This window comes from Puntigrus tetrazona, unplaced genomic scaffold, assembly GCF_018831695.1.
Source record: "Puntigrus tetrazona isolate hp1 unplaced genomic scaffold, ASM1883169v1 S000000746, whole genome shotgun sequence".
Lineage (NCBI taxonomy): Eukaryota > Metazoa > Chordata > Actinopteri > Cypriniformes > Cyprinidae > Puntigrus > Puntigrus tetrazona.
In genome coordinates this window covers 2,028,559-2,052,500 of record NW_025048355.1, presented here as the reverse complement: position 1 = coordinate 2,052,500, position 23,942 = coordinate 2,028,559, and the positions used below count along the sequence as shown (strand labels likewise).

Sequence of the window (23,942 nt, the reverse complement as noted above, 5' to 3'; positions counted from 1 at the left end):
TTTTTTAATTTTTCAGTTTTAGTTAATGTTTTGTTGAGGTTTCATATTTGTTATTTGTTTTTGTTTAGTTAAACTAAATGAAAGTGAGAAATATTTCAAGTTGTTTCAAGTTATCATTTTTATTTTAGGTAAAGATGAACCCTGCTTTGCGGTCTGTTACTCATTTTTAAATTAAAAAAATAAACCTGTTTCAGTTTTATTTACTTTGGTATGTGTTTTTGTTGCTGTTCTGTTATTATTAAAACAACTGTGTGTGTGTGTGTGTGTGTGTGTGTGTGTGTGTGTGTGTGTGTGTGTGTGTGTGTGTGTGTGTGTGTGTGTGTGTGTGTGTGTGCAGGACGATAAGGACCTGGTTCATGAGTTCGTTATGGCTGAAGGTCTGACGTGTTTAATTAAGGTCGGTGCTGAAGCGGATCAGAACTACCAGAACTACATCCTCAGAGGTTTGTTTGAGTCTTCAAACTTATGAAAGTTATACGACAGTGACACCTTTTGGTTTTCATTGTTACTGCGTGCTGTTTTTAATAACCTTTAATATTGTGTGATAATGTTCTGTTATGGTTCATGCTGCAGCTCTGGGTCAGATCATGCTGTATGTGGACGGGATGAACGGGGTCATAGGTCACACCGAGACCATCCAGTGGCTCTACCTGCTCATTGGCTCAAAGGTGACGCGCCACTTGATCAGTGTGTGTGTGTGTGATGATCAGAGCGAGGGTGAGATCTGATCTGTGTGTGTGTGTTCAGTTTCGTCTTGTGGTCAAGACATCTCTGAAGCTGCTGCTGGTGTTTGTGGAGTATTCAGAGTCCAACGCTCCGCTGCTCATCCAGGCCATCAACACCGTCGACTCTACGAGAGGTACACACACACACACACACACACACACACACACACACACACACACACACACACACACACACACACACACACACACACACACACACACACTACATACTAAATCCAATGTAAACTATTAACCAAAATCGGCTTTTAACAAAGCAAGTAAATTGTGTAGTCATAAAAAACATAAACACTTTCTTTACATTAAAGTCATGTTAACTGAAAGAAAAAAAACAAAAAAAAACAACAAACACACTCACAACCCACACTCACGCACACACACACTAATGCATACACACACACACACACTTACTCACACACAATACACTTGCTCACACACACACTTTCATTCATTATTAATTCATTATTAATTTGTTTGGTAAGTCATGAGTTTCAAATGATTCTACTAAAGGTTTGTGTGTGTGTGTGTGTGTGTGTGTGTGTGTGTGATGGTCAGGCTGTAAGCAGTGGTCAAACGCCATGGAGATTTTAGCAGAAAAAGACGGTGTGGACACAGAGCTGCTGGTCTATGTGATGACTCTTATTAATAAGGTGAGACACACACACATGCACGTTGTGTTTCCATGATCCCTGTCTGTCAGTCACTAGTTATTTTGAGGATGATGATGAGGAGCCGTGGCCTTCGGGAGCTGCAGCTTCCTCCGAGTCTGATCCAGAGCTGTAAGCCCTGCTTGCCCGGGCCGCCGTGAGTATCGGGCTGGAGGTGTCCACACTGTGATGAGTACATGATAGTAAATCGCTGCCCACCCCAGTGCCTTTCTTCCCGGAGGTGCATGAGGAGTTGACGAAGTCATGGATGGCTCCTTTTTCCTCTGTCTTCACCATCCTCGATGGCGGGGCGGCAAGGGGTTATGGGGATAATCCCCCGGGGGAGAGAGCGGTTGTGGTGCATTTGTGCCCGCAAAATGCTGCCGCCTGGAGGAATCGTCCCAGGCTCCCATTCAAAGCCTGTAGGACCACGGCAGCTCTTGCTGCTAAGGCCTATAACGCTGCAGGCCAAGCCACCTCTGCCCTGCATGCCATGGCAATCCTGCAGGTTCACCAGGCCAAGGCATTGAAAGAGCTGCGTGAGGGTGGCCTGAGGTTGATGCAGGAGCTGTGCACGGCGACCGCATTCGCTCTATGAGCGACGAAGGTCACGGCGCGGTCCCTCGGGAAGGTGATGTCCGCTTTGGTGGCCTAAGAGCTCCATCTATGGCTCAACCTAGCTGAGATGCGCAGTGCTGATAAGATTCGCTTCTTGGATGCTCCCATTTCCCAGGCTGGGTTATTCGGCGACGCTGTTGAGGACTTTTCATGTCTCCATTTTTCCACGCCACAGACGGTTTCTGCGGTTCGCGTTTGAAGGTTGAGCATGGCAGTACAAAGTCCTCCCCTTCGGTCTCTCCGTCTCAGCAGTGCACCGTCTTCACGAAGGTTGTGCTCCTGGATGGGACGCGGCAGACTTAGGTGATTTACCATGAGCTTATTCAGGCTAGAGCTCCCTCTACGAGGCAAGTCTACGCCCTGAAGTGGAGTCTGTCCGCAAACTGGTGTTCTTCTCAAGGAAAAGACCCCAGGGAATTGCACGACTGAAGTAGTGCTTTCCTTCCTGCAAGAAGGGTTGTCGCGCAAGCTGTCACCCTCCACCCTAAAAGTGTCTTGTGTTCGGGCCGGCCTGCTCTCATGTAGTCCTGAGACCCCGGCCTGGATACATGCCCAAGGTTCCTACCACACCTTTTCACGATCAGGTGGTGAACCTGCAAGCACTGCCCACGGAGGAGGCAGATCCAACCTTGGCGTTGCTGTGTCCCGTCGGAGCATATACATGGACTGCACCCGGAGCTTTAGAAGCTCTGAGCAGCTTTTTGTCTGCCATGGGGGTCAGCAGAAAGGGAAGGCTGTCTCCAAACAGAGGTTGGCCCACTGGATAGTGGATGCCATCACCCTGGCTTACCATGCACTGGGTGAACCGTGCCCCCTAGGAGTGAGAGCGCATTCTACTCGGATGGCAAACCTTGGTAGGACTTCCTCTAACACACCCGGCTGTCAGACTGGGCGGAGTAGTCTGACGCCAGGCCCAGTATCGGCGCCGCTTGCCCGATTCCGGTCATCCCCTGTACTGGGCTAGGTGCTCCATATAGCTGATTCTCCACAGAGATTCTATATGTGTATTTTCCACGGCTAGGTTCCCTCTTGTGAACCTTTCTTGTGAGTCCTCTGTCTGTCTCTGGTGCCAGTTGTTCCTCTCCGTCCTTGGATAGGACCTGCCACAGAGATAAGTCGTATGCTTACTGCCCCCTTCTGGGGTCAGTACTTACTAGTTACTATGTCACTCCCCCCTTGGTCACAATGTGGTCTCCGTAACGTTCTTCTAGGAAGAAGAGCTCAGAGCTGAGACTCGATTTCGGCTCTTCAGCAAATCTAATGAGTGGTTACACCTGTAGCCTATTTAGACCCGCGTGACAGGGAGGGGCTCAGGATTAGTTAACCACTTGCCAAATTTCATTGGCGTTTTCTCTTATCAGAGCTAATAAGGGCTCAAAGCAAGACCCCAGTCTGTCGTCACGACATAACGTTTCCTTTCCCTCCATCAGGGAACGAGTGTTATATACATAACCGAGTTGTACTCTTCTACTCCTACAGACCTAAAAAATGTCCCACAAGGTCAACATTTACTTATTTTCCTGTCTCTCTCTCTCTCTGTCTCTCTCTCTCTCTCTGTCTCTCTCTCTGTCTCTCTCTCTCTCTCTCTCTCTCTCTCTCTCTCTCTCTGTCTCTCTCTCTCTCTCTCTCTCTCTCTCTCTCTCTCTCTCTCTCTCTCTCTCTCTCTCTCTCTATCTCTGTCTCTCTCTCTCTCTCTCTCTCTGTCTCTCTCTCTCTCTCTCTGTCTCTCTCTCTGTCTCTCTCTCTCTCTCTCTCTCTCTCTCTCTCTCTCTCTCTCTCTCTCTCTCTCTCTCTCTCTCTCTCTCTCTCTCTCTGTCTCTGTCTCTGTCTCTGTCTCTCTGTCAGACGCTGGCGGCTCTGCCCGATCAGGACTCGTTCTATGATCTGGTGGATGTTCTGGAGGAGCAGGGCATGGAGAGCGTGTGCGGGCGTTATCTGGGCAGGAAGGGCACGGATCTGGATCTTCTGGAGCAGCTCGGCGTCTACGAGGTCTGACACGCTCTGAAGACGACTGAAGTCTGGTCCGGTGTCTGGTTCTGATCCACTCTCTCTTCCTCAGGCTGCTCTGGGACACGAGGACGGTGATGAAGATAGACGCCGCTCCAGTGTGGGCGGGACCGAGGGGCGGGGCTTAAAGAGGCGCCGTAGCCGCAGACATTCATTGGCCAAGCCAAGCCACGCCTCCCCACACCGCACAGGACAGGAGCCCAACGACAGGTGAGACCCAGTTAAAAACAGTTCAGTCTCATTAAAATGAAGATTCGTAGGTTGTAGATGTGGATGGTCTTCAGGTGTTGACTCAGAAGGCAGCTCTCAGTAGACAGCAGTGCAGTTGAAGAGGGTTTAGAGCACAGACTGAATGAAGTATTGTGGGATTTTCTCCAGAGATCGTGTGATGAATGAATGTCTCCCGGTGATGTAAGTCCTCATGCTGTCAGACAGCTTTAATGTTAGTGTGTGTGTGTGTGTGTGTGTGTGTGATGTTGGCTGTGATGAGGTGTGTTTATCATCACTAACTAAACAGTCCTGATCAGCAGCATCACACTGTTTTAATTTTAGTTAAATGTGTAGTTTTTAGTGCTAAAATATAATTTTTGTTTATATTTGTGTGTTTATATTTATATTATGTATATATAAACACACACATAAAGTATGTATTTTAAAAATAATTATGTGTATTTATAACTGTTTAATATATTATGTACATAAACAACATGTTTTCCTGTATTTATATATGAATAATAAATAGACACAGTACACACACACATACTATGTAAACAAAAACTTTTATTTTAGATGCAATTAATCTAAATTTATCATTAGACAGCACTGGTAGTTTTAAATTTTAATTTTAAGTTTCTGTTTTTATTTTACATTTTATTGTTTTTTATTTGATTTTCATTGATTTAGTTTTTTACTTTTCAATTTTACTTGATTTTTATTTTAGATTTTTTTGTCCTTTTCAGATTAATTTTAGTAATCGTTTTATTATCAGATATTTAATGGTAGATATTTAGTATTTTGTAGTGTTTTTATTATTTATTTTCTTTTTAGTTAGTTTTATATATAAATATATATATTTATAGAGCCACTAATTATAGTTAATTTATAGTGCGGTCAAGCGATTCATCACAATTAATTGCATCCAAAATAAACGTGTACTGTGTGTATTTATTATGCATATATAAATACACACCCATACATTATTACGCTTTGCATGTATATATTTATATTCACATAAATTGTACTTAATTTATAAACATATTTTCTCAAATTGTGTTTTTATATATACATTGATTTGGTTTTAGGTTTACTTTGTTTAAAGTAATCAATGTGATGGATTACAGACTCATTCACGTGTGTGTGTGTGTGTGTGTGTGTGTGTGTTTGCTCACGAGCTGGACTGATCGACTGATGATGATGATGATGATGATGAAGGTCACACTGGTGTGGTTCTGTGCTGCTGCTGTCTGTGGTTTCTCTGCAGAGAGGAGGATGAGGAGGAAGCTCCTGTCACTGAGTCGGATGATGATGATGATGATGATGATGATGATGAGGGGGAAATGAACCCCTCTAGTCTCAGTATGGTCAGGTATTTTAGTGCAGAGAGTGCTGCTTCTTGAGTCACAGTCACAGACGTCTTGTGCTCCGTCAGATTCACAGTTTGACCTTTGACCTCTGCTGAGGAAGAGTTAGATGAGGAATTTTTCCCACACTTCCCAAATAAAGAGGCCTTAACCACTAATTACAAATCCCTCATCACTTTTGTGATTTATGTCTTTTAAATGATTTAGCCCCCTATGCTCAAGTTCACGCTTGTGTTTTTAGTTAGTTTGTGCTAACAAGCTAAACAATTTCTATTCTATCCTATTCTATTCTGGACATATATTTATTCCCTTGTATTTTATTATATATATTTACATCTATTATATATCATACTATATTGTTATTTTTGTTAACTTTGCTATTAATAATTCACATACATTTATTTTTAAGTATTATACATATTTCCAGTATTTTAGTATATATATATATATATATATATATATATATATATATATATATATACACACATGCATAAATACATACATATATAATTTTATTATTATTTATTATTTTATAATTGTTTTTATATTATTATTATTTATTAAGTTATTTTTATTTACATACTTCTATTTTATAATAATAATATATTATTATATTATAAAATCTATATTTATGTTACATTATTCCTCAATATATTATCTATTAATGATGTATTTTAATTACTTATTAATCAGATTATATATAAATTGAAATGTAAAAATGTAAGTGTTGTTATATGTTATTATTTAATACATTATTGTATAGTATATATAATCAGTATTGTTTCATTTGCATATATATATATTGTTATATATTATTATTAGATGTGTTTTGTACATACATGTTATTAAGTATTATTTTTTGTGTTGTTATATTCAGTATAATCAGTATGTTTTGATCAGAAGTTATGGCTGTGTTCAGAGAGTGTTTTAAAAGCGTTTCCAGGCGCATACGATAAAACACAAACACAAGTCCCTCTTTTATTTTACCCGTGATGCCGTTCTTCAGCACATCAGAGCTCAGCAGCAAACTCACACCTGAGGAGGCGGGGCCAAGGAAAACCCTGGAGGCCCCGCCCCCTCCCGACTCCGCCCAGCCGTCGCTCCTGGCCAATCTGCTGGCTCAGCGCCGGTCGTCCGTCAGCGTTCCGCCGACCAATGAGATCAGCCCTCTGCTGCGAGGCTCCGCCCACCTGCCGTACCTCCCCCACTCGCCCTTCTTCCTGTTCTCCTACGATCTGGAGGAGCAGGAGGATCAGAAGAGCAGCAGGTAGACGCTGGTATCCCATGATGCACCTGCTCACGCGTGTCTCCGGCGGATGATTCACTCCTCACTGATTCGCTTCTGTTCTCCCCGTCTGAATGAGTCACGTTATGCTCGATGCTGAAGCTTCACTCAACGCTCGAACGTTCGAATCTTCACGAACTCTCCCTCTGACTGTGTGTGGTTTCTTTCAGGTCCTCCTCTGCTGTCAGTTCTCCACCCGCAGCAGCCAAACAACACAATGAGCGGTGAGCCCCGCGTTACACCCTGATTCAATGAGTCAATGTTCATCAGTTTCAGCTCTATGCAGCTCTACAGGAAACTACATAGTGTTTATTCAGTTTAGTTCAACAACTGTGCCAATTATATTATAACTTCATATTATTTACAGACTATTATTATTATTGTATTACTAGTATTATTTACCTATGTTATATTTTATTGTAATAATTTTATTATTTAACATTATCAGTGGTTTAATGTTTTATTTACATACTTGTATGTTATTTATTATATTTTTATAAATAATAATAATAATAATAATAAAATATATATATATATATATATATATATATATATATATATATATATATATATATATGTGTGTGTGTGTGTGTGTGTGTGTGTGTGTGTATACTCAGCCTGGAGTAGTTCCAAACCTTTCTGAATTTCTTTGTTCACAAAGAAAGACATTTTGAAGAAAGTTTGTAAGCAGGCTGTTTTGGTCACCATTGACTTCCATAGTAGGAAAACAAATACCATGGGAGTCGATGGTGACCCAAAATGTTATACAGGTTTGGAACTACTCAAGGGTGAATAAATGATATATTTCTAGGTGAACTATTCCTTTATATCAATTTTGATCATGTACGCTTTGTGTCAAGTGAGCGTGAACATTTGATATACATCTGTTGTTAAATGATTGAAATATCAGTCTCTGATGGAGATGCTGTGTTTAGGCCGGCTCTGGGAGGACTGCTGTCGTCGTCGTATCGTCAGCATCAGGAGTCTCTGGCGGCGGAGAGAGAGAGACGACGTCTGGAGCGAGAGGAACGCCTGCAGCGCATCGAGAGAGAGGAGCGCAACCGACACAGGTGCGGCACACACACACACACACACACACACACATCATCATACAGAATACCTGATCTCACCCTGCTGTCTGTCTGTGTGTGTGTGTGTGTGTGTGTGTGTGTGTGTGTGTGTGTGTGCAGTCGGGACTATGTGTCCAACATGGAGGAGGCCAGACACGCTCGAGAGGAGAGGTGAGTTTATTCACTGACTAGTCATGTTAGTCAGTAAACTTCATGTAGAACCCAATAGCAACTAATAACCTACATATATATATAAATTTTTTTTTTTTTTTTAATCGTGTTTTACAATTTAATAATTTAATAATTTTTAATCTAATCAGAACAACCCTGTTTGGTTGAAATTAATTGGAAGTACAATAAAAAAAAATATATATATATATATATATATATATATATATATATATATATATATATATATATATATATATATATATAAATAGCATTCAAAATACATGTTTTTATTACATATATATTGCAATAATACATGCACTGTGTACTGTGTGTATTTATTATATACATACACAAGAATGTATATATTTAAGAACATTTTATGCCTATATATTATAAAAAATAATTATGCCGCACACTGTCAATCCGTGCTAAATATAAAAATACATTACTACAAGAAAAAGCTTTCTTACATATCTATCTATTTCTCAGTGTGTCCTTTTATATTGTGTGAATTTTTGTGACTTTCTTAGATCTTCTTCACATGAACTAATTAGCATTAAGTATTTGAGTTATTTTATTTTAGTAGATTTGTGTTAATGTGTCAGACTGCTCTGCTGTGTGTGTTATAGTGTGTGTGTGTGTGTGTGATGTCACATCTTGAACAGGTTTAGTCTTATTTTCCCTCCTCAGCCTTTTTTAACTCACTTCTCCTCGAATCCAAACTCTCTCTCTCTCTTCCGCGCGCTCGGAGAGCTCTGAGAGTGTGTTGAAGAGCGCGAGGAGAAGCGGAGCAGACGGGTTTGACTGTGTTTGATGAACGTGTGTCAGGTTTAAGACGGCCGAGCGGCTGGCGGACGAAGAGTTCGAGCGAGAGCGGACGCGTTCGGCGCCTCGAGGTCTCAGCCTCGCTCTGAGCCCGACGGACACCTGTCAGTCATCCCGCAGTGCCACGCCCTCCTCTGTGACGTCACAGGACGACCAGGACACGCCCATCACCTCGTACCCGCCCTCTGAACCAGGTAAACCCACCTGACACCCTCGACCACAAAAACAGTCATAAGAAAGACAAACACATGCTCATCGGACGATATTTGTCTGAACTGTTAGAAAAGCTGGAATCTGAGGGAGCAAAAAAATCTAAATATTGAGAAAGTCACCTTTAAAGTCGCTCAAATGAAGTTCTTACCAATGCATATTACTAATCAAAGATGAAGTTTGGAACGGAAAGTTAACGTACAGAATATCTTCATGGAACATGATCTTTACTTAATATCCTACTGATTCTTGGCACGCAAGGAAAAAGTATAATTCTGACTCGTAGTGTGTTGTTGGTTATTGCTGTAAATCTATCTGAGCGGCTGAGACACGTTCTAATCACTGAATGCATTATCATATAACAGCATTTCAGAGAAAACACAAAACTAGACGCGTCTGTGTAGTTATAATCACAGAAGGAGTCAGACGAAGCAGGTTGTGTGTGTGTGTGTGTGTGGACAGAGATGATTGTTTTTTAGGCTGTCATGGATGTTTATCATGTTGAAATGTCCCACAGCTACTGATGTGTTTCACAGAATCATGAATTTTGCACATGTTCAACATGCAATGATTTAAACATGTGCCGCGTGTGATTCGTGTAGGGGTTATAACAAATTATATATATATATTTATTACTTTATTAACTTTTTAGTGGTGAAAGCCTATATGTGTGTGTATGTGTATTTGTATATAAATACTCCAAAAATATTTACTTAATGTTATAGTTTATAGTTTGTATTTTATGTTTCTTTTTTGACTTTACTGACTTTACAGTTGTGTGTGTGTGTATATATATATATATATATATATATATATATATATATATATATATAATATATAAATTAATGTTCTATGTGAGTAAAATGTTCACGCTAATTAAAATACTAAATTAAAATGAAATATTACATTTAAAATATAAAAGTAAATAAAAATATATTTAAATATGGATATATTATTAATTATTAAAAATATATAAATATTACAAATCAAAAAAAAAAATGTGTTTGCGTGTAATATATAATACATACCTGTAATATATAAAAATATCTGCAATACTTAAAATATCAATCAATCAATCAATCATTTTTATTTATATAGCGCTTTTAACAACACAGGTTGCATCAAAGCACAAATATATAAACACATTATAAACATAACTGTAGATATAGCGATATGATATGTCATCATAGTTTTAAATCTTTTGTGAGGAAAAAGTAAAGTAAAGACAGCTGTTCTGAAGCTGGTGTGTCTTTATTTAACTGATTAAGAGGACTCAGTCATGAGCGCTGATACTATAACCTCTCCATCACCTAACACACACACACACACACACACACTCACTCTTGAACAGGCTGTGTGTTATTTCTCAGAGGAAGTGTGTGTGTGTGTGTTTGGTGGAGTGCTGACACAAACAGGTGTGTTTCCTGTTCATATCCACGAGGGGCCTGCAGTCGGGGCCACAGAGGGCCCTTACAGAGCCCGTCTTCTGAGGGACTTTATTAGTGCAGGACCACGCAGGAAGTCACATGATTACAAGCACACTACACACACTATGTACGGCTCTCTTCTGCTCACCGAGGCTGTGTTTATTTCATTACAAATGCAATGCAAACTGTGAAATATTATTACAATTTAAGACAGCTGTCAGTTGTGTGAATCTATAGAGAATCTATACTCCAGCCTTTCAGGAATCATTCTACGTAAGTCAGAGTTTTAAAAATAATGCAGATATTTATAATGTTACAAAAGAGTTCTATTTCAAAGAAACGCTGATCTTTTGAACGTTCTGTTCGTCTGTGAATCCTGAAAAATACAATGAATCACAGTTTCCACAAAAATATTGTGCACAGACACCAATGATCTAGAACCAGACGCCGAGGCCAGTCTAGAACCAGAGGAGAAGGGCGTAGAACCCAGAGAGGAAGAGGAAGAGGAAGAGGAAGAGGAAGTGGAAGAGGAAGTGGAAGTGGAGGAGATAAGCGCCGAACAGGAAGTGGGCGGAGCCGAGGAGAGGCCGGAAGAGGAAGGGTCTGAGCGGGAAGCGCCAGATGGAGAAGCGGAGGACAGCGGGATCTTGAGTGATAAAGAACGACAGAATGAAGAAGTGAACGAGAAGGATAACTGCTCGGCCTCCAGTATATCCTCAGCCAGCAGCACACTAGAAAGGGAAGATCGGCTCACTGCAGGCGGAGCGGAGACAGGTGGGAATAATGATTACTAGATGATGTTATGCATATATGCCCATACCATATCTATAAAAACAGTTAGTGCTTTAACTGTAAATAAGGTAAATTTGCTTACAAATAAAGTCGGTAAAACAAGTAAGTATTAAATAGTATTAATATAATAAAATACTTAAATGTGTGTGTATATATATATATATATATATATATTACAAGATAAAAAGAAGAAAAATACAAATGCACAATAAAATCTTAAACATTAACATATTACGGTAAAATGTAAAACAATTAATATTAAATGTATTATTGTACATAATATACATGCACATGCACTGTACCTAATGTTAATTGATTATTTAATTTATTACGAGTTAATTATATTATCTATTATACCTTCTATAAATAATGTCAAATTAACATACAAAGTCTGAAATGTTAAAATAAAATATTATAAACTGATTTATTTAGAAGTGTAACATATAGTACTATAATGTTTAAAACTGAACTAAAATGTAAAGCTAAAATAAGAATACAATATATATATATATATATATATATATATATATATATATATATATATATATATATATATATATATACACACACATAAATTAATTAATTAAAAATATATTAAAAATAAATATTAAATGCTAAATTCTAATAATAAGTTGGCCTGAATGTTTTTCTGTCTGTGTGTTCTCTGCAGGTCAGTGGTCTGAGAGTGTCAGAGACGTGAATGAACAACGAAACAAGATCCTCGACAGCAAGCTCTTCATGCTGGACATGCTCTACTCGCACAGCAAGAAACCCTCGGAGGAAGACGAGGACGAAGACGAGCTGGCCGAGGACAAAGAGCGAGACGCAAAAGAGAAGGCTGAGGATCTGTCGCAGGACGCCACGCCTCGGGAAGAAAACGATGCTGGGGACGAAGACAAGAAAGTCACGAACCAGAGCAACGTGCGAGCATTCGCCGAGCGCTTCGGAGACATCGTGAAGGGCCTCACCTCTCCACCAATAGAAACACAGGAACCTCCTCCTCCTCCTCCTCCTCCACCTCCGAAGAAGGAGTCGGACTGCATCTGGGACCAGCTGATGGCGAGTCCTCGGGATCTGCGCATCGGCGATATCGACTTTACCGATCTGGGAGACGAGGATGACCAGGACGTCCTGGACTCTGGGAGTTTATACAGCTCTGGCGATCTGCTGGCTCCGCCCCCTCCACCACCACCCTGTCCCTTCAACCTCCCGCCCCCGCCCCATGTTCGGTTGTCCTCCGCCCCTCCCATATTCAGCATCCGCGTGCCTCCGCCCCCTCCCTGCTTCTCCAGCCAGGCTCCGCCCCCTCCTCAGCAGCAGGCGGAGCAAGCGCCGCTCTTCCAGAAGAGGAAGAAGACCATCCGCTTGTTCTGGAGTGAAGTCCGGCCCGCCGACTGGATCTACCGCAACCACAAACGCAGCCAAGAGTCGCTCTGGTCCAGACTTGAACCTGTCAAACTTGACACGGCTAAACTTGAACACCTGTTTGAGAGCAAATCCAAGGAGATGCCCGTGACTAAGGTGAGCAGAATCACAGTGCAATCAATTTGATTGCACAAAAACAAATTAGTGATGCTTTAGTGAATGTAAAGGAGTCATATGAGGATGCTAAAGAAGAACAATGTGTGTGTTTAAACAAGGTGTTTTAGGGGGGTCATAACTTTTATGAAGAATATCTCTGGTTTTGAGACTATCTATGCACTAACAGCTTTAACACTCCAGAGAGAAAGGAAACCTTGAAAACTCAGCATATAACCCCTTTAAAAAAAAGAAAGAATGAATTGATACGTTTTTTGGGTGGTGCTCATGATTATTAGTGCATTCCTCAAAACGTATATATACGGACTGAATTCGTTCATTAATTAATTGCTCAGTAAAATGAATGCATTTTTTGCACTGATGATTGTATTTGTGTGTCGAACAGAAAACGGCAGCAGATGGGAAGCGGCAGGAGATTATCATTCTGGACTCCAAGCGCAGCAACTCCATCAACATCGGCCTGACGGTTCTCCCCCCGCCGCGTACTATTAAGACCGCCATACTGAACTTTGACGAGTATGCGCTCAACAAAGAGGGCATTGAGGTGCAGAGAAGCATACATGTTACATTTCGCCATTTTAGAATGTTACATTGTTACATTGTTACATTGTTACATTTACCTTAACCCCAACCCATTGAAAGTTACAATGTGCCATTTTAGAATGTTACAGATTGACATTTTAGAATGTAACATTTCACTATTTCATCATTTAAATTTAGAACGTTGAATGTCATTTTGCCATAAAATGTTACAATTTGCCATTCCAGCATGTTACATTTTGACATTTTAAAATGTTACATTTTGCCTAACATTACGCATCGTGCTAATGTTACATGTTTGTCATCTTGGAATGTTACAGTTCGCCATTTTCGAGTGTTACAGTTTTGCCTCGTCCCTCTCTCATGCTGTAGAAAATCCTGACGATGATTCCCACTGAGGAAGAGACGCAGAAGATCCAGGAAGCTCAGCTGGCGAATCCCGACATTCCGCTGGGGAGCGCAGAGCAGTTCCTGCTGACTCTGTCCGCCATCAGTGAGCTCTCGGCGCGTCTGCAGCTCTGGGCTTTCAAACTCGACTATGAAGCCACCGAGAAGGTGAGCGAGTCTCATTTACTTGATCAGAACACAGTAAAACAGGGACATATTATTAGTTTTAAATAGCTGCTTTCTTGGTGAACATCTGTTTGAATGTAATTTATTTCTATGATCAAAGCTGTATTTTTAGCATCATTATTTGAGACTTTCAGAAATGATTCTAATATATGCTGATTTGCTGCTCAAAAAACATTTACTAACAATGTTGAAGACACTCAATATTTTTGTGAAAACCGGGATACAGGATTCACTGATGAATACAAAGTTTAAAATATTTGTAGGATGATCATTTCAGGCTTCAGACACTTACATTAGTACTGATGTTAGACTGATGTCACGTCCACAGACTCTTTTTACCTGCAGAGGTGAAAGCTTTTAAAGACCACAGAAAATTCCCATCTCTCTCTCTCTCTGTGAAATTTCCAGCATTCCTCGGGTTGTGGTGTTTTATCGTTCTCTGACGCAGGAGATGTTTTCAGTCGCCCCGATGGAGAGGAACATCATGTGCTGCAAACAAAAGACTCAATAACCAGAAACACATTTGTTTTCTCCTCCATCTCAGATCCTGAAGACACAGATCTTTACCTGCGTGTAAAACATGTCCTATAACTCATCTGCTTCATATATATGTTAAAATATTATTTCAGCTTTCAGCAATGCTCATTTTCATTCTCAGTTTAACAAAAATAATGAAACTGAAATGGATTTAAAAAAAATTAAATGCAAAACACACAGCAAACACAACATCCTTTACTAAAATGAAAATAAAAACCATAAAAAACTTTGATATCAAAAATAAATATCAGATATAAAATATAGATGACAACTTTAGAACTTTAATTTCGTTTTTCATTTTTGATATACTACATTTAAAATTTGCCTGTCACAACACAACTATTCTCTGTATTTATTGCTTGAAATTCATATTAAAACTTACGAAATTACAAAAGCAGCAGGTTTACATGGGCAGCGTGAGGCAGAGCCTGAAAGCGCGCCAATTGCATGAGAGTTGGCAAACCTGGTTCTATTCAAAGTAATTGAAAGTGCTAATCATGTTTCCGGTTTGACAGGAAGTGGCCGAGCCGCTACAGGACCTGAAGGAGGGCATGGATCAGCTGGAGAAGAACAGAACGCTTCGCTTCATCTTATCTACTCTGCTGGAGATCGGGAACTTCCTAAATGGCTCCAGCGTAAGACTTTGGCGCGACACACACTGAAATGCTTTATTATTGTGTTGTTAATGTATCTGACTGATGATGATGCTGTTTGCACAGGCCAAAGGCTTCGATCTGACATATCTGGAGAAGGTTCCTGAGGTGAAGGACACGGTTCATAAGCAGTCGCTCCTGCATCACGTCTGCAGCATCGTGGTGGAGAACTTCCCCGACGGCACAGACCTGTACTCAGAGATCGGCGCCGTCACACGATCCGCTAAAGTAACATGTGCTCTGTTACAGTAACACACATTCCTCTAAAGTAACATGCTTTGTTAATGTAATACCATCTCTGCTAAAGTAACATGCACTCCTCTAAAGTAACACACACTACTCTAAGGTAACACCTGCTACGCTAAAGTAACACACACTACTTTAAAGTAATACACACTCCGCTAAAGTAACACACTTTGTTAAAGTAACTCAAGCTTTGCTAAAGTAACACACACTACTTCAACATAAGTTCTGCTAAAGTAACACACACTATGCTAAAGTAACACACACTACTTCAACATAAGTTCTGCTAAAGTAACACACACTATGCTAAAAGTAACACAAGATCCGCTAAAGAAACACACACTGCTCTAAAGTAACACACTTTGTTAAAGTAACTCAAGCTCTGCTAAAGTAACACACACTATTTTAAAGTAACACATGCTCCTCTAAGGTAACACCTGTTACGCTAAAGTAGCACACACTACTTTAAAGTAATACAAGCTCTGCTAAAGTAACACATGCTCCTCTAAGGTAACACCTGTTACGCTAAAGTAACACACATTACTCCTCTAAGGTAATACACATGCCGCTAAAGTAACACACACTCCTCTAAAGTAACACACTTTGTTAAAATAACTCAAGCTCCACTAAGGTAACACACACTATGCTAAAGTAACACACACTACTTTAATGTAACACAAGTTCTGCTAAAGTAAGACATGCTCCTCTAAGGTAACACCTGCTACGCTAAAGTAACACACACTACTTTAAATTAACACACACTACGCTAAAGTAACACACACTCCTCTAAAGTAACACACTTTATTAAAGTAACTCAAGCTCCGCTAAAGTAACACACACTCCTCTTTGGTAACACACGCTACGCTAAAGTAACATGCGCTCCTATGAAGTAAAACACAGAAGCCTTTTTTTACATAATTACTTTATATTAAAATAAAAACGAAATCAACATGAATAACTACAACAGTGGTTCCCAACCTTTTTTAACTCACAGCCCACACAACCAAACACATATGTTTCCGCGGCCAACTGCAAAAAAATTTAAATGAACCTGTTATTTGTGTCGGGTTAGTAACTGAGTACTCAGAAGCATGACTTTTAACTGTCTTTATTGAATAAACGGGTAATGTTGAATAACCAGAAAATGTGCATAATAGGTCATTAATTTTTAATTAATTATGATATTTAATTATTACTACACATTTTTACGTACATTAGCAATATTATTATTTCTATTGATAATAACTGGCGGCCCCCCTGCAATACCGTTGCGGCCCACAGGTTGAAAACCACTGAACTACAATATTAAAATGCTAGATGATTGCTGCAGAAGTAACGTCTTGTGTGTCCTCGGTCTGCAGGTGGACTTCGACCAGCTGCAGGAGACGCTGACTCAGATGGAGCGGCGTTGCAAAGCATCATGGGACCACCTAAAAGTCATCGCAAAGCACGAGATGAAGCCAGCACTGAAGCAGAAGATGTCAGACTTCCTGAAGGACTGCGCAGAGAGAATCATCATCCTCAAAACTGTCCACCGCAGGATCATGAACAGGTGAAGCATGATCGCCAAAGGTCAGAGGTCATGCGGTCTGTAAAGCTCTGGGTGAAATCTGGGATATCTTTATAAGAGTAGCTTTAACTCTTTTGCTTCCACACCAGGTTACATTTGTTTTTGTAAAAATAAAATGTAAAATAACTTCTTTAATTAATTGAAATCATGAAAATGTATAAAAACTAAAATAATTAATAAAAATAATCGAAAACAAAACGCTTGCTGAAAATTCTTCTAAACAATACAGATTTTTGACCATATTATAAAAACACTTCAGACGTCAGGTGTAATATGAATGGTGCTGTGTGTGTGGCAGGTTTCACTCGTTTCTGCTGTTTCTGGGTCACCCGGCGTACAGCATTCGTGAGATCAGCGTGACTCGCTTCAGTAAACTCATCAGTGAGTTCGCTCTGGAGTATCGTACCACTCGTGAGCGCGTCCTCCAGCAGAAACAGAAGCGTGCCGATCACCGAGAGAGAAACAAGACCCGAGGAAAGATGATCACAGACCTCAACACACAGGTGAGATCCACACACCTGCAAACCAATAAAAAAAAACACTTTTTATGATGTTTTTAATTATTTATTTTATTTATTGGAATGATTTTTGTGATTGTGTGTTTTTTTTAATGATTTATTTTACATGTTTATGATTTTAATTGTTTTCCAAGTATTTCTTTTTTCATTATTTTAATTATATTAATATTTTAGCATTTTTAGTGTGTATTTATTTATTTATTTCATAGCATTTATGAAAATGTTTACAATTTTAATTAATGTTTAATAAACATTCTTTTTGAATGTTTTTATTTGAAAATCATTTATCTTGCTTGTTTATTTTTATAATGGCAAAACCCTGCACTAACCCACCCTTTTACTTTTCAGAATAGAACAGATAAAAACTGTTTAATATACTCTTGATACGACCGAGTAAAGAGGAAGATGTTTTTACTGTTAATGCCTGGTAGCTGTAATATTCCCTGCAGGTCTGAGAAATTGGGGGGGATTATTTTGTGATGTGGGCGCGGCTAGAGATTTCCATTAGTGATGTGGGCGGGGTTGTGGATGTGATTATTACGTGATGTGGGCGGGGCTAGAGGTTTCCATTAGTGACGTGGGCGGGGTTGTGGATGTGATTATTACGTGGTGTGGGCGGGGCTAGAGGTTTCCATTAGTGATGTGGGCGGGGTTAGAGATTTCCATTAGTGATGTGGGCGGGGTTGTGGATGTGATTATTACGTGATGTGGGCGGGGCTAGAGGTTTCCATTAGTGATGTGGGCGGGGTTAGATATTTCCATTAGTGATGTGGACGGGGTTGGGGATGTGATTATTTTGTGATGTGGGCGGGGTTAGAGATTTTCACTAGTGATGTGGGCGGAGCTGGATTTATTATTCACAGATGTGATTAGGACTGTAGTAGTAAATGTGGGCGGGGCTGTAGATATTGTTCAGTTGATTATTTTGTGATGTGGGCGGGCTAGAGATTTTCATTAGTGATGTGGGTGCAGCTGGGGATGTCATTATTTACAAATGTGGGTGGGACTATATATATATTATTTTGTCATGTGCGCGGAGATATAGATATGAATAGATTTGGCCAGATTAGTAAATATCCAAAAATCGACTCGTTTGACAATCACTGCGGACGGTTGACGGTTGATTTCTCTGTTTCTCACCCCAGACGGATGATGAAGAGGACAGCGAGGTATGAGGATGTGTTTGTTCGGACAGATATTAACAGTTCACGTTTTAATGACTTGTTAAAGCTGTCAGCATCACTAATGGCTCGTCAGTGTGTTTCTAACCTGGAAGCGCTCAGCTGTGGTCTGATGCATGTGTGTGTAATTTTGAGGGATTTAAGGATCATGCTAAGTATTTATTTAATTTGATATTATGTTTTATTTACACTCTAGTACGTGTTTAATTTCACAGTAAACAAAGATTTTAGTACAATTTAAATATTGGAAAATTTTAAACAAAAAATGTAAACACTAACACATAATTAAAAAAAAGTTTTTGTGTTTTATTTTGGAAGTTGTATTTTCACTTTTTTTATTTTAACATTTATTTTTCAAGTCATTTGTTTATATTAATTATTTATTTTTTATGATTCATACACTTTTTTTTAGGTGTTTTATTTTGATATTTCTATTTTAAGTGAACAAAAATGCTAATTTTACTTCAAATAAACAATCGGAATCTTAAATGATAAAATATTTAGAAAACAAATATTGTAATAAAAGCGATCAAAATAAAACACCTAATGTTTAAATAAATCATACAAAGTTTAAATTTGGTTTGGTGTGTGTGTGCAGGCGGGTCGTGTGTGTGTGAGCAGCAGCAGCGTTCCTCCCGCCGGGCCGCAGGCGGAGCCTCAGAGTCTGTGTCACGCTGAAGACGCCGCCGAACACGAGCAGATGAAGGCCGTGCTGAAGAGCAGCCTGCAGAGAGCAGACAGCGACAGCACCGGAGCTACGGGCCTCAGGATGCGCACACGCACACGCGCCAGCAGAGGTCTCACACACACACACACACACACACACACACGTTTGCCAGTAGAGGTCATACAGCGACACACACTCGGTCGCTCACGTGCTCACACTAACACACACCAAATTATTTGAAGGGTTCATATAATCAAAGGGAAAGTAAAATTTGTCCCAAAACAGAACCCTGAGGAACCCCACACACAAAATAGTCCTATAAACTTACTGAAAAACTATTTCAAGGCTGGTTCCTTATCTGAGGTCTTAACTTAAGATATGATATGTTAAATTAGGGTTTTTCATAAATTTCATGAATTTCTAGTTAGTAAATCTTAAATTGTACCATCAAGTTCGGCAATCCACTTTCAGGCCTGTTACCAAGCAACCAACCCTGCTGACTGGCTAGCGTCAAGATAACACAGGGATACGGGTTAGGGACAGGTTAGGTGGTATGGGTAGGTTAAAGGGTGGGTCAAGGTGTAACGGATGGGTCTGTAGTGTAATTAGCGCAAAAATGTATTAAAGATGTAATAACATCCTGTCTCTCTGTAGGCCGCACCGCATGGGCCGCAGCCAACGAGGAGTCTCAGTGCGCGACGGACGACGCTGCAGACGAGATCATGGAGAGAATCGTACGATCAGCCACTCAGAGTCCCAGAGAACGAGCGCAACCCCGCGAACGCCGCCGCTCTCGAGCCAACCGCAAGTCACGTACGTCCTGCTGCAGGTCTTCTCTCTTCACGATTGAAATGAAGAATGGAGTTTTATCAAATGCAGCCATTTAATGAAGATTTAGACACACTAGAAAAGGAAATCTTGTTTGTTCCATCAGGCTTTTCTGGCTCTTATGGTATGACATATAGTGAAAATATGGAGACTTATATGCAATTTGGTAGATATTTCCATTTTTATAAGGAAATTCTAATGCTTCGAATGTTGAAACGTAAAATAAATAATTAGAACTAAAAATAACTAAAATAAAAAATACTTTATACTTAAAGTATAATGAATGCAATCATAAAAAAAAGTGTTATATTCTGATTTATTTTCAAATAATTTATTTATATGAATTGATTTGTGATTTAATTTTACCAAACGTTCATTAGTTTTAAATTTAATTATTGATTTTTTTTACATTTTACAATTTTACCATTTTTTTTGTGTGTTACCTTGAAATATTAATAACAATATAAAAGGTAATTTTCAGAAAATAATACGTTAAATAAAAAATAATAAAACATAAATAAAATATAAAAATATAAAATAATAGTAAAATGAATAAACACATATATATATATATATATATATATATATATATATATATATATATATATATATATATATATATATATGATCAAAATAATACACTGAAATTAAAAATGTAAATGTTAACTATTAAATCAATAATATAATCATATAATATAAATCAATAATAAACATTATTTTAATTTAACAGTTATTAAGTTATTGTGACACTTTGATCAATATCAGTCAAGAACTTTTGATCATGCTCATCATTCAGAAGCCTTCACGTAAGAGAAATGATAGCGCTGTTCCTGCGCTCGTGACTAATCCTAACATTGTGTCTCAGTGAGGAGGACTCTGAAGGGCGGCCTGACGGCTGAAGAAGCTCAAGCGCTGGGATTGGACACGTCAGAGATGCCGGTCTAAGAAGACGTCCCTTCAGCAGAACTTATCTCAAGACGCCGCCGAAAAAACGGCTGCAGAATCATATATACAGCTAAGCTCCGCCTCCACACTGTGTTTGATGTTAAGCCACGCCCCCTCGCCAGCCAACCGCAGGCCGTCACTGTGATCGTGTAAAATCCCTTTAACCGTTTAGTTCAATGAAAGGTAAGAATAAGATGTTTTACCCCGACTGAACACTAACTCAGGGTTTGACCGTCGTTTCGTTCTGTTTATAACTTTAATAATGGAGCGGTGCAATGTGGCTTGAAATGTCCGGTCACTTCATTCACTTTATGTTTGCGTCGGTCAGATCAGACAAACTGATTATTTATTGTGAAACCAACGATACGAAAGGACGACTTTCAACAGAGAGGAAATGTGTGTTTTATAAATCCTACAATCCTGAATGTGGCTCCTCTACAGTAAGACACCTTTAAGACGCGCACAGGCTCTTCTCTGTTTGTGTGGTTCAGTGTTACATCTTTAACCCTCGTAATGCATTCAGCTCCGTTTCGACCCGGAAGAAGTTCAGAAAGCAGTCAGAAACAATGCATCGTTTTTAGTCCGGGAACCAAACTCTGCGAAGTTCAAGGCGTTTGGTGTCCGGGTTTGTATGGAGCACCGTTAGGGTCAAACACCTCCTGTAAAATAATCACTGAGGTTCTGTTAGTGTCAAAAACATTTGTAAAACGTTTGAAGCCTATATCTCAGATACTTCACGACTGAGTTTTATTGATGAACATGAACTACTGTAGCTTGAACAACGGAGCATTTTTCATTTCAAGTAAAATTCATATTTTTTCTATTCAAAAAATTCTCAGAGCAATGTTTATGTTTTGATAGAAATAAACGTATCAATTTTTTCACACGTTTACGAGATTAAATTGAATACAATCCCGTTCATTCCAAGGGGGTTAATGCCGCTAATTTCAGAGATTGTAATTTTCAGAAATTTCATGCAATTATATTTTCAATAATATGCATTACATATTACAATAATATTGAAAAAACACAATTATTTTTCGTCTGGTCCATATGCAATATGAAATGACAAAGAATGTCCCAGTTTTGTAAACGAACACTAAAGGGTTAAACGCAGTGATAACATGGGAACGTTGAAAGCATGCATTCATGGGTTAAAAACACGTATGCTTGACTCTTTAAAATAGCGTTTCTTCGTCCAGAACATGAAAGCTACAGGAGATTCTGAATGCGCTGCGAGGGTTAAGAGGGTTAAGCGCTCCTCTGGTTTCTGGAAGCATCTTTTAGCAGATGTCCGTGTGCCTTTGACACAGAAGGAACTTCAGTAACTCGCTCTTTAGCAGAAACCCAGAGGCCTTCGGGACACTTATGTTTTCCATCTGTCCTCATCCTCAGGAGAGTTTCACGAGAACCGCCGTATTGCACCTTAACATCATTATTATTATTATTATTAAACGGGAAAACGAGGCTTTATAAGATTTGTATGAGCTCTACATCAGACTCTAAATGTACAAAATGGTGAAAGTATTTTTGACGACGAACGAGACTGTAAATGTTAATGCCCTTTTGTTTTCTTTTGTATTTTGTGTAGATAGTGTTCGTTTTCTCTCCCCGGCAGCAGAACTAGTTGACAGCGTTTGAACAGAGCTTTGTTTGGTTTTACCTGCCTTTTATTTCAGAACGAGGAACTCGTCTGTTTTTACCTGCTGACAGAAACAGCAGCGGTCTTCGGTTCGTTTCTCCAGCGCTTACAATCTGAACTCATTTAGCAGAATTGAAGGCCTTGTACTGTAAGATTTTTCACGTTGATCTGCATGCGTCTCACCCCGCAATAAAACCCTTTCTGAAATAAGTGTTGGACTGGATCTGTGTTTTTCTGGCATCCACAGAAAAAATGAACTGATTACGTTTGATCATATTTAGTTGTATTGTTTTATTTATCTTTTATTTATCTTTATTTATTTTCAGTATTTTTTTATTTATTTTTTTAATTGTTTGTCTAATTTTATTGTTTTTTTGTTTCTGAAACTTTTAAAACTTTTTTAAAATGTTGTTTTAATTGTATATATGTATACACACACACACACACACACACACACACATATATATATATATATATATATATATATATAATTTTTAATATTATTATTATTTCATTTTCATTTACTTTGATCTGCTTTTGTCCACCTAGAGTAATAAATGAACTGATCGTGTTTGATCATGTTTAGTCAATAGATACAATAAACGGGCCATTTTTTGATTATTTTGGAATTCTTTTAAGTTAACAATATTTTTTCTTTCTAATTTGATTAGTTCATCTTCTTTCATTCATTCTTATTCGTATTATTTTATATCTTTATTAATTATTTATTTTCAGTATTTTTACAAATTTATTTTAATCGTTTCTCTCATTTTTATTGTTTATTTTCTTTTTAATTAAAATGTATATTTATTTAAATATATACACAAACACACACACATATATAAATAATTTTTTATAGTATTCCATTATTTTATTATTTATCTTTTAAATGGTTTTGTTTCTAATTTTATTCATTTTCTTTCATTCAATATTATTTTTATTATTATTTTATATTACATTTACTCGATTATTATTATTATTTTCTCTAAAGGTTACGTGTTTATTGTGATCACTAACACTAGAGCGCCGCTGTATTGTCGTCATTTCCGGTCATGTTTAGTATTCGATTCAGGCGCGCTTCCGTCTCCGGCCGACAGGCGGCGAGTCCCCGCCCCTCAGTGAACGCGCTTA

General features: G+C 38.9%; 1 protein-coding gene across 2 annotated transcripts in view; it reads left to right on the top strand.

Annotated features, from left to right (window-relative positions):
• Positions 1 to 23,021, top strand: part of fhod3a (formin homology 2 domain containing 3a) — a 45,609-nt gene extending 22,588 nt beyond the window's left edge. The window contains exons 5-29 of one of the 2 annotated variants that reach the window (XM_043233067.1): positions 338 to 443; positions 574 to 668; positions 748 to 859; positions 1,299 to 1,393; positions 3,854 to 3,997; positions 4,068 to 4,225; positions 4,394 to 4,426; positions 5,496 to 5,600; positions 6,602 to 6,862; positions 7,051 to 7,104; positions 7,816 to 7,950; positions 8,071 to 8,121; positions 8,950 to 9,140; positions 11,007 to 11,357; positions 12,046 to 12,896; positions 13,300 to 13,458; positions 13,827 to 14,009; positions 15,080 to 15,199; positions 15,284 to 15,445; positions 16,822 to 17,012; positions 17,329 to 17,533; positions 18,694 to 18,717; positions 19,328 to 19,526; positions 20,051 to 20,209; positions 21,090 to 23,021. In XM_043233067.1, coding sequence (XP_043089002.1) covers positions 338 to 443; positions 574 to 668; positions 748 to 859; positions 1,299 to 1,393; positions 3,854 to 3,997; positions 4,068 to 4,225; positions 4,394 to 4,426; positions 5,496 to 5,600; positions 6,602 to 6,862; positions 7,051 to 7,104; positions 7,816 to 7,950; positions 8,071 to 8,121; positions 8,950 to 9,140; positions 11,007 to 11,357; positions 12,046 to 12,896; positions 13,300 to 13,458; positions 13,827 to 14,009; positions 15,080 to 15,199; positions 15,284 to 15,445; positions 16,822 to 17,012; positions 17,329 to 17,533; positions 18,694 to 18,717; positions 19,328 to 19,526; positions 20,051 to 20,209; positions 21,090 to 21,169 — 4,224 coding nt within the window. In that variant the 3' untranslated portion in view covers positions 21,170 to 23,021. The remainder of the gene's footprint in view (positions 1 to 337; positions 444 to 573; positions 669 to 747; positions 860 to 1,298; positions 1,394 to 3,853; positions 3,998 to 4,067; positions 4,226 to 4,393; positions 4,427 to 5,495; positions 5,601 to 6,601; positions 6,863 to 7,050; positions 7,105 to 7,815; positions 7,951 to 8,070; positions 8,122 to 8,949; positions 9,141 to 11,006; positions 11,358 to 12,045; positions 12,897 to 13,299; positions 13,459 to 13,826; positions 14,010 to 15,079; positions 15,200 to 15,283; positions 15,446 to 16,821; positions 17,013 to 17,328; positions 17,534 to 18,693; positions 18,718 to 19,327; positions 19,527 to 20,050; positions 20,210 to 21,089) is intronic. The other variant, XM_043233068.1, reaches the window with a different exon arrangement.
• The last annotated feature ends 921 nt before the right edge of the window (positions 23,022 to 23,942 follow it).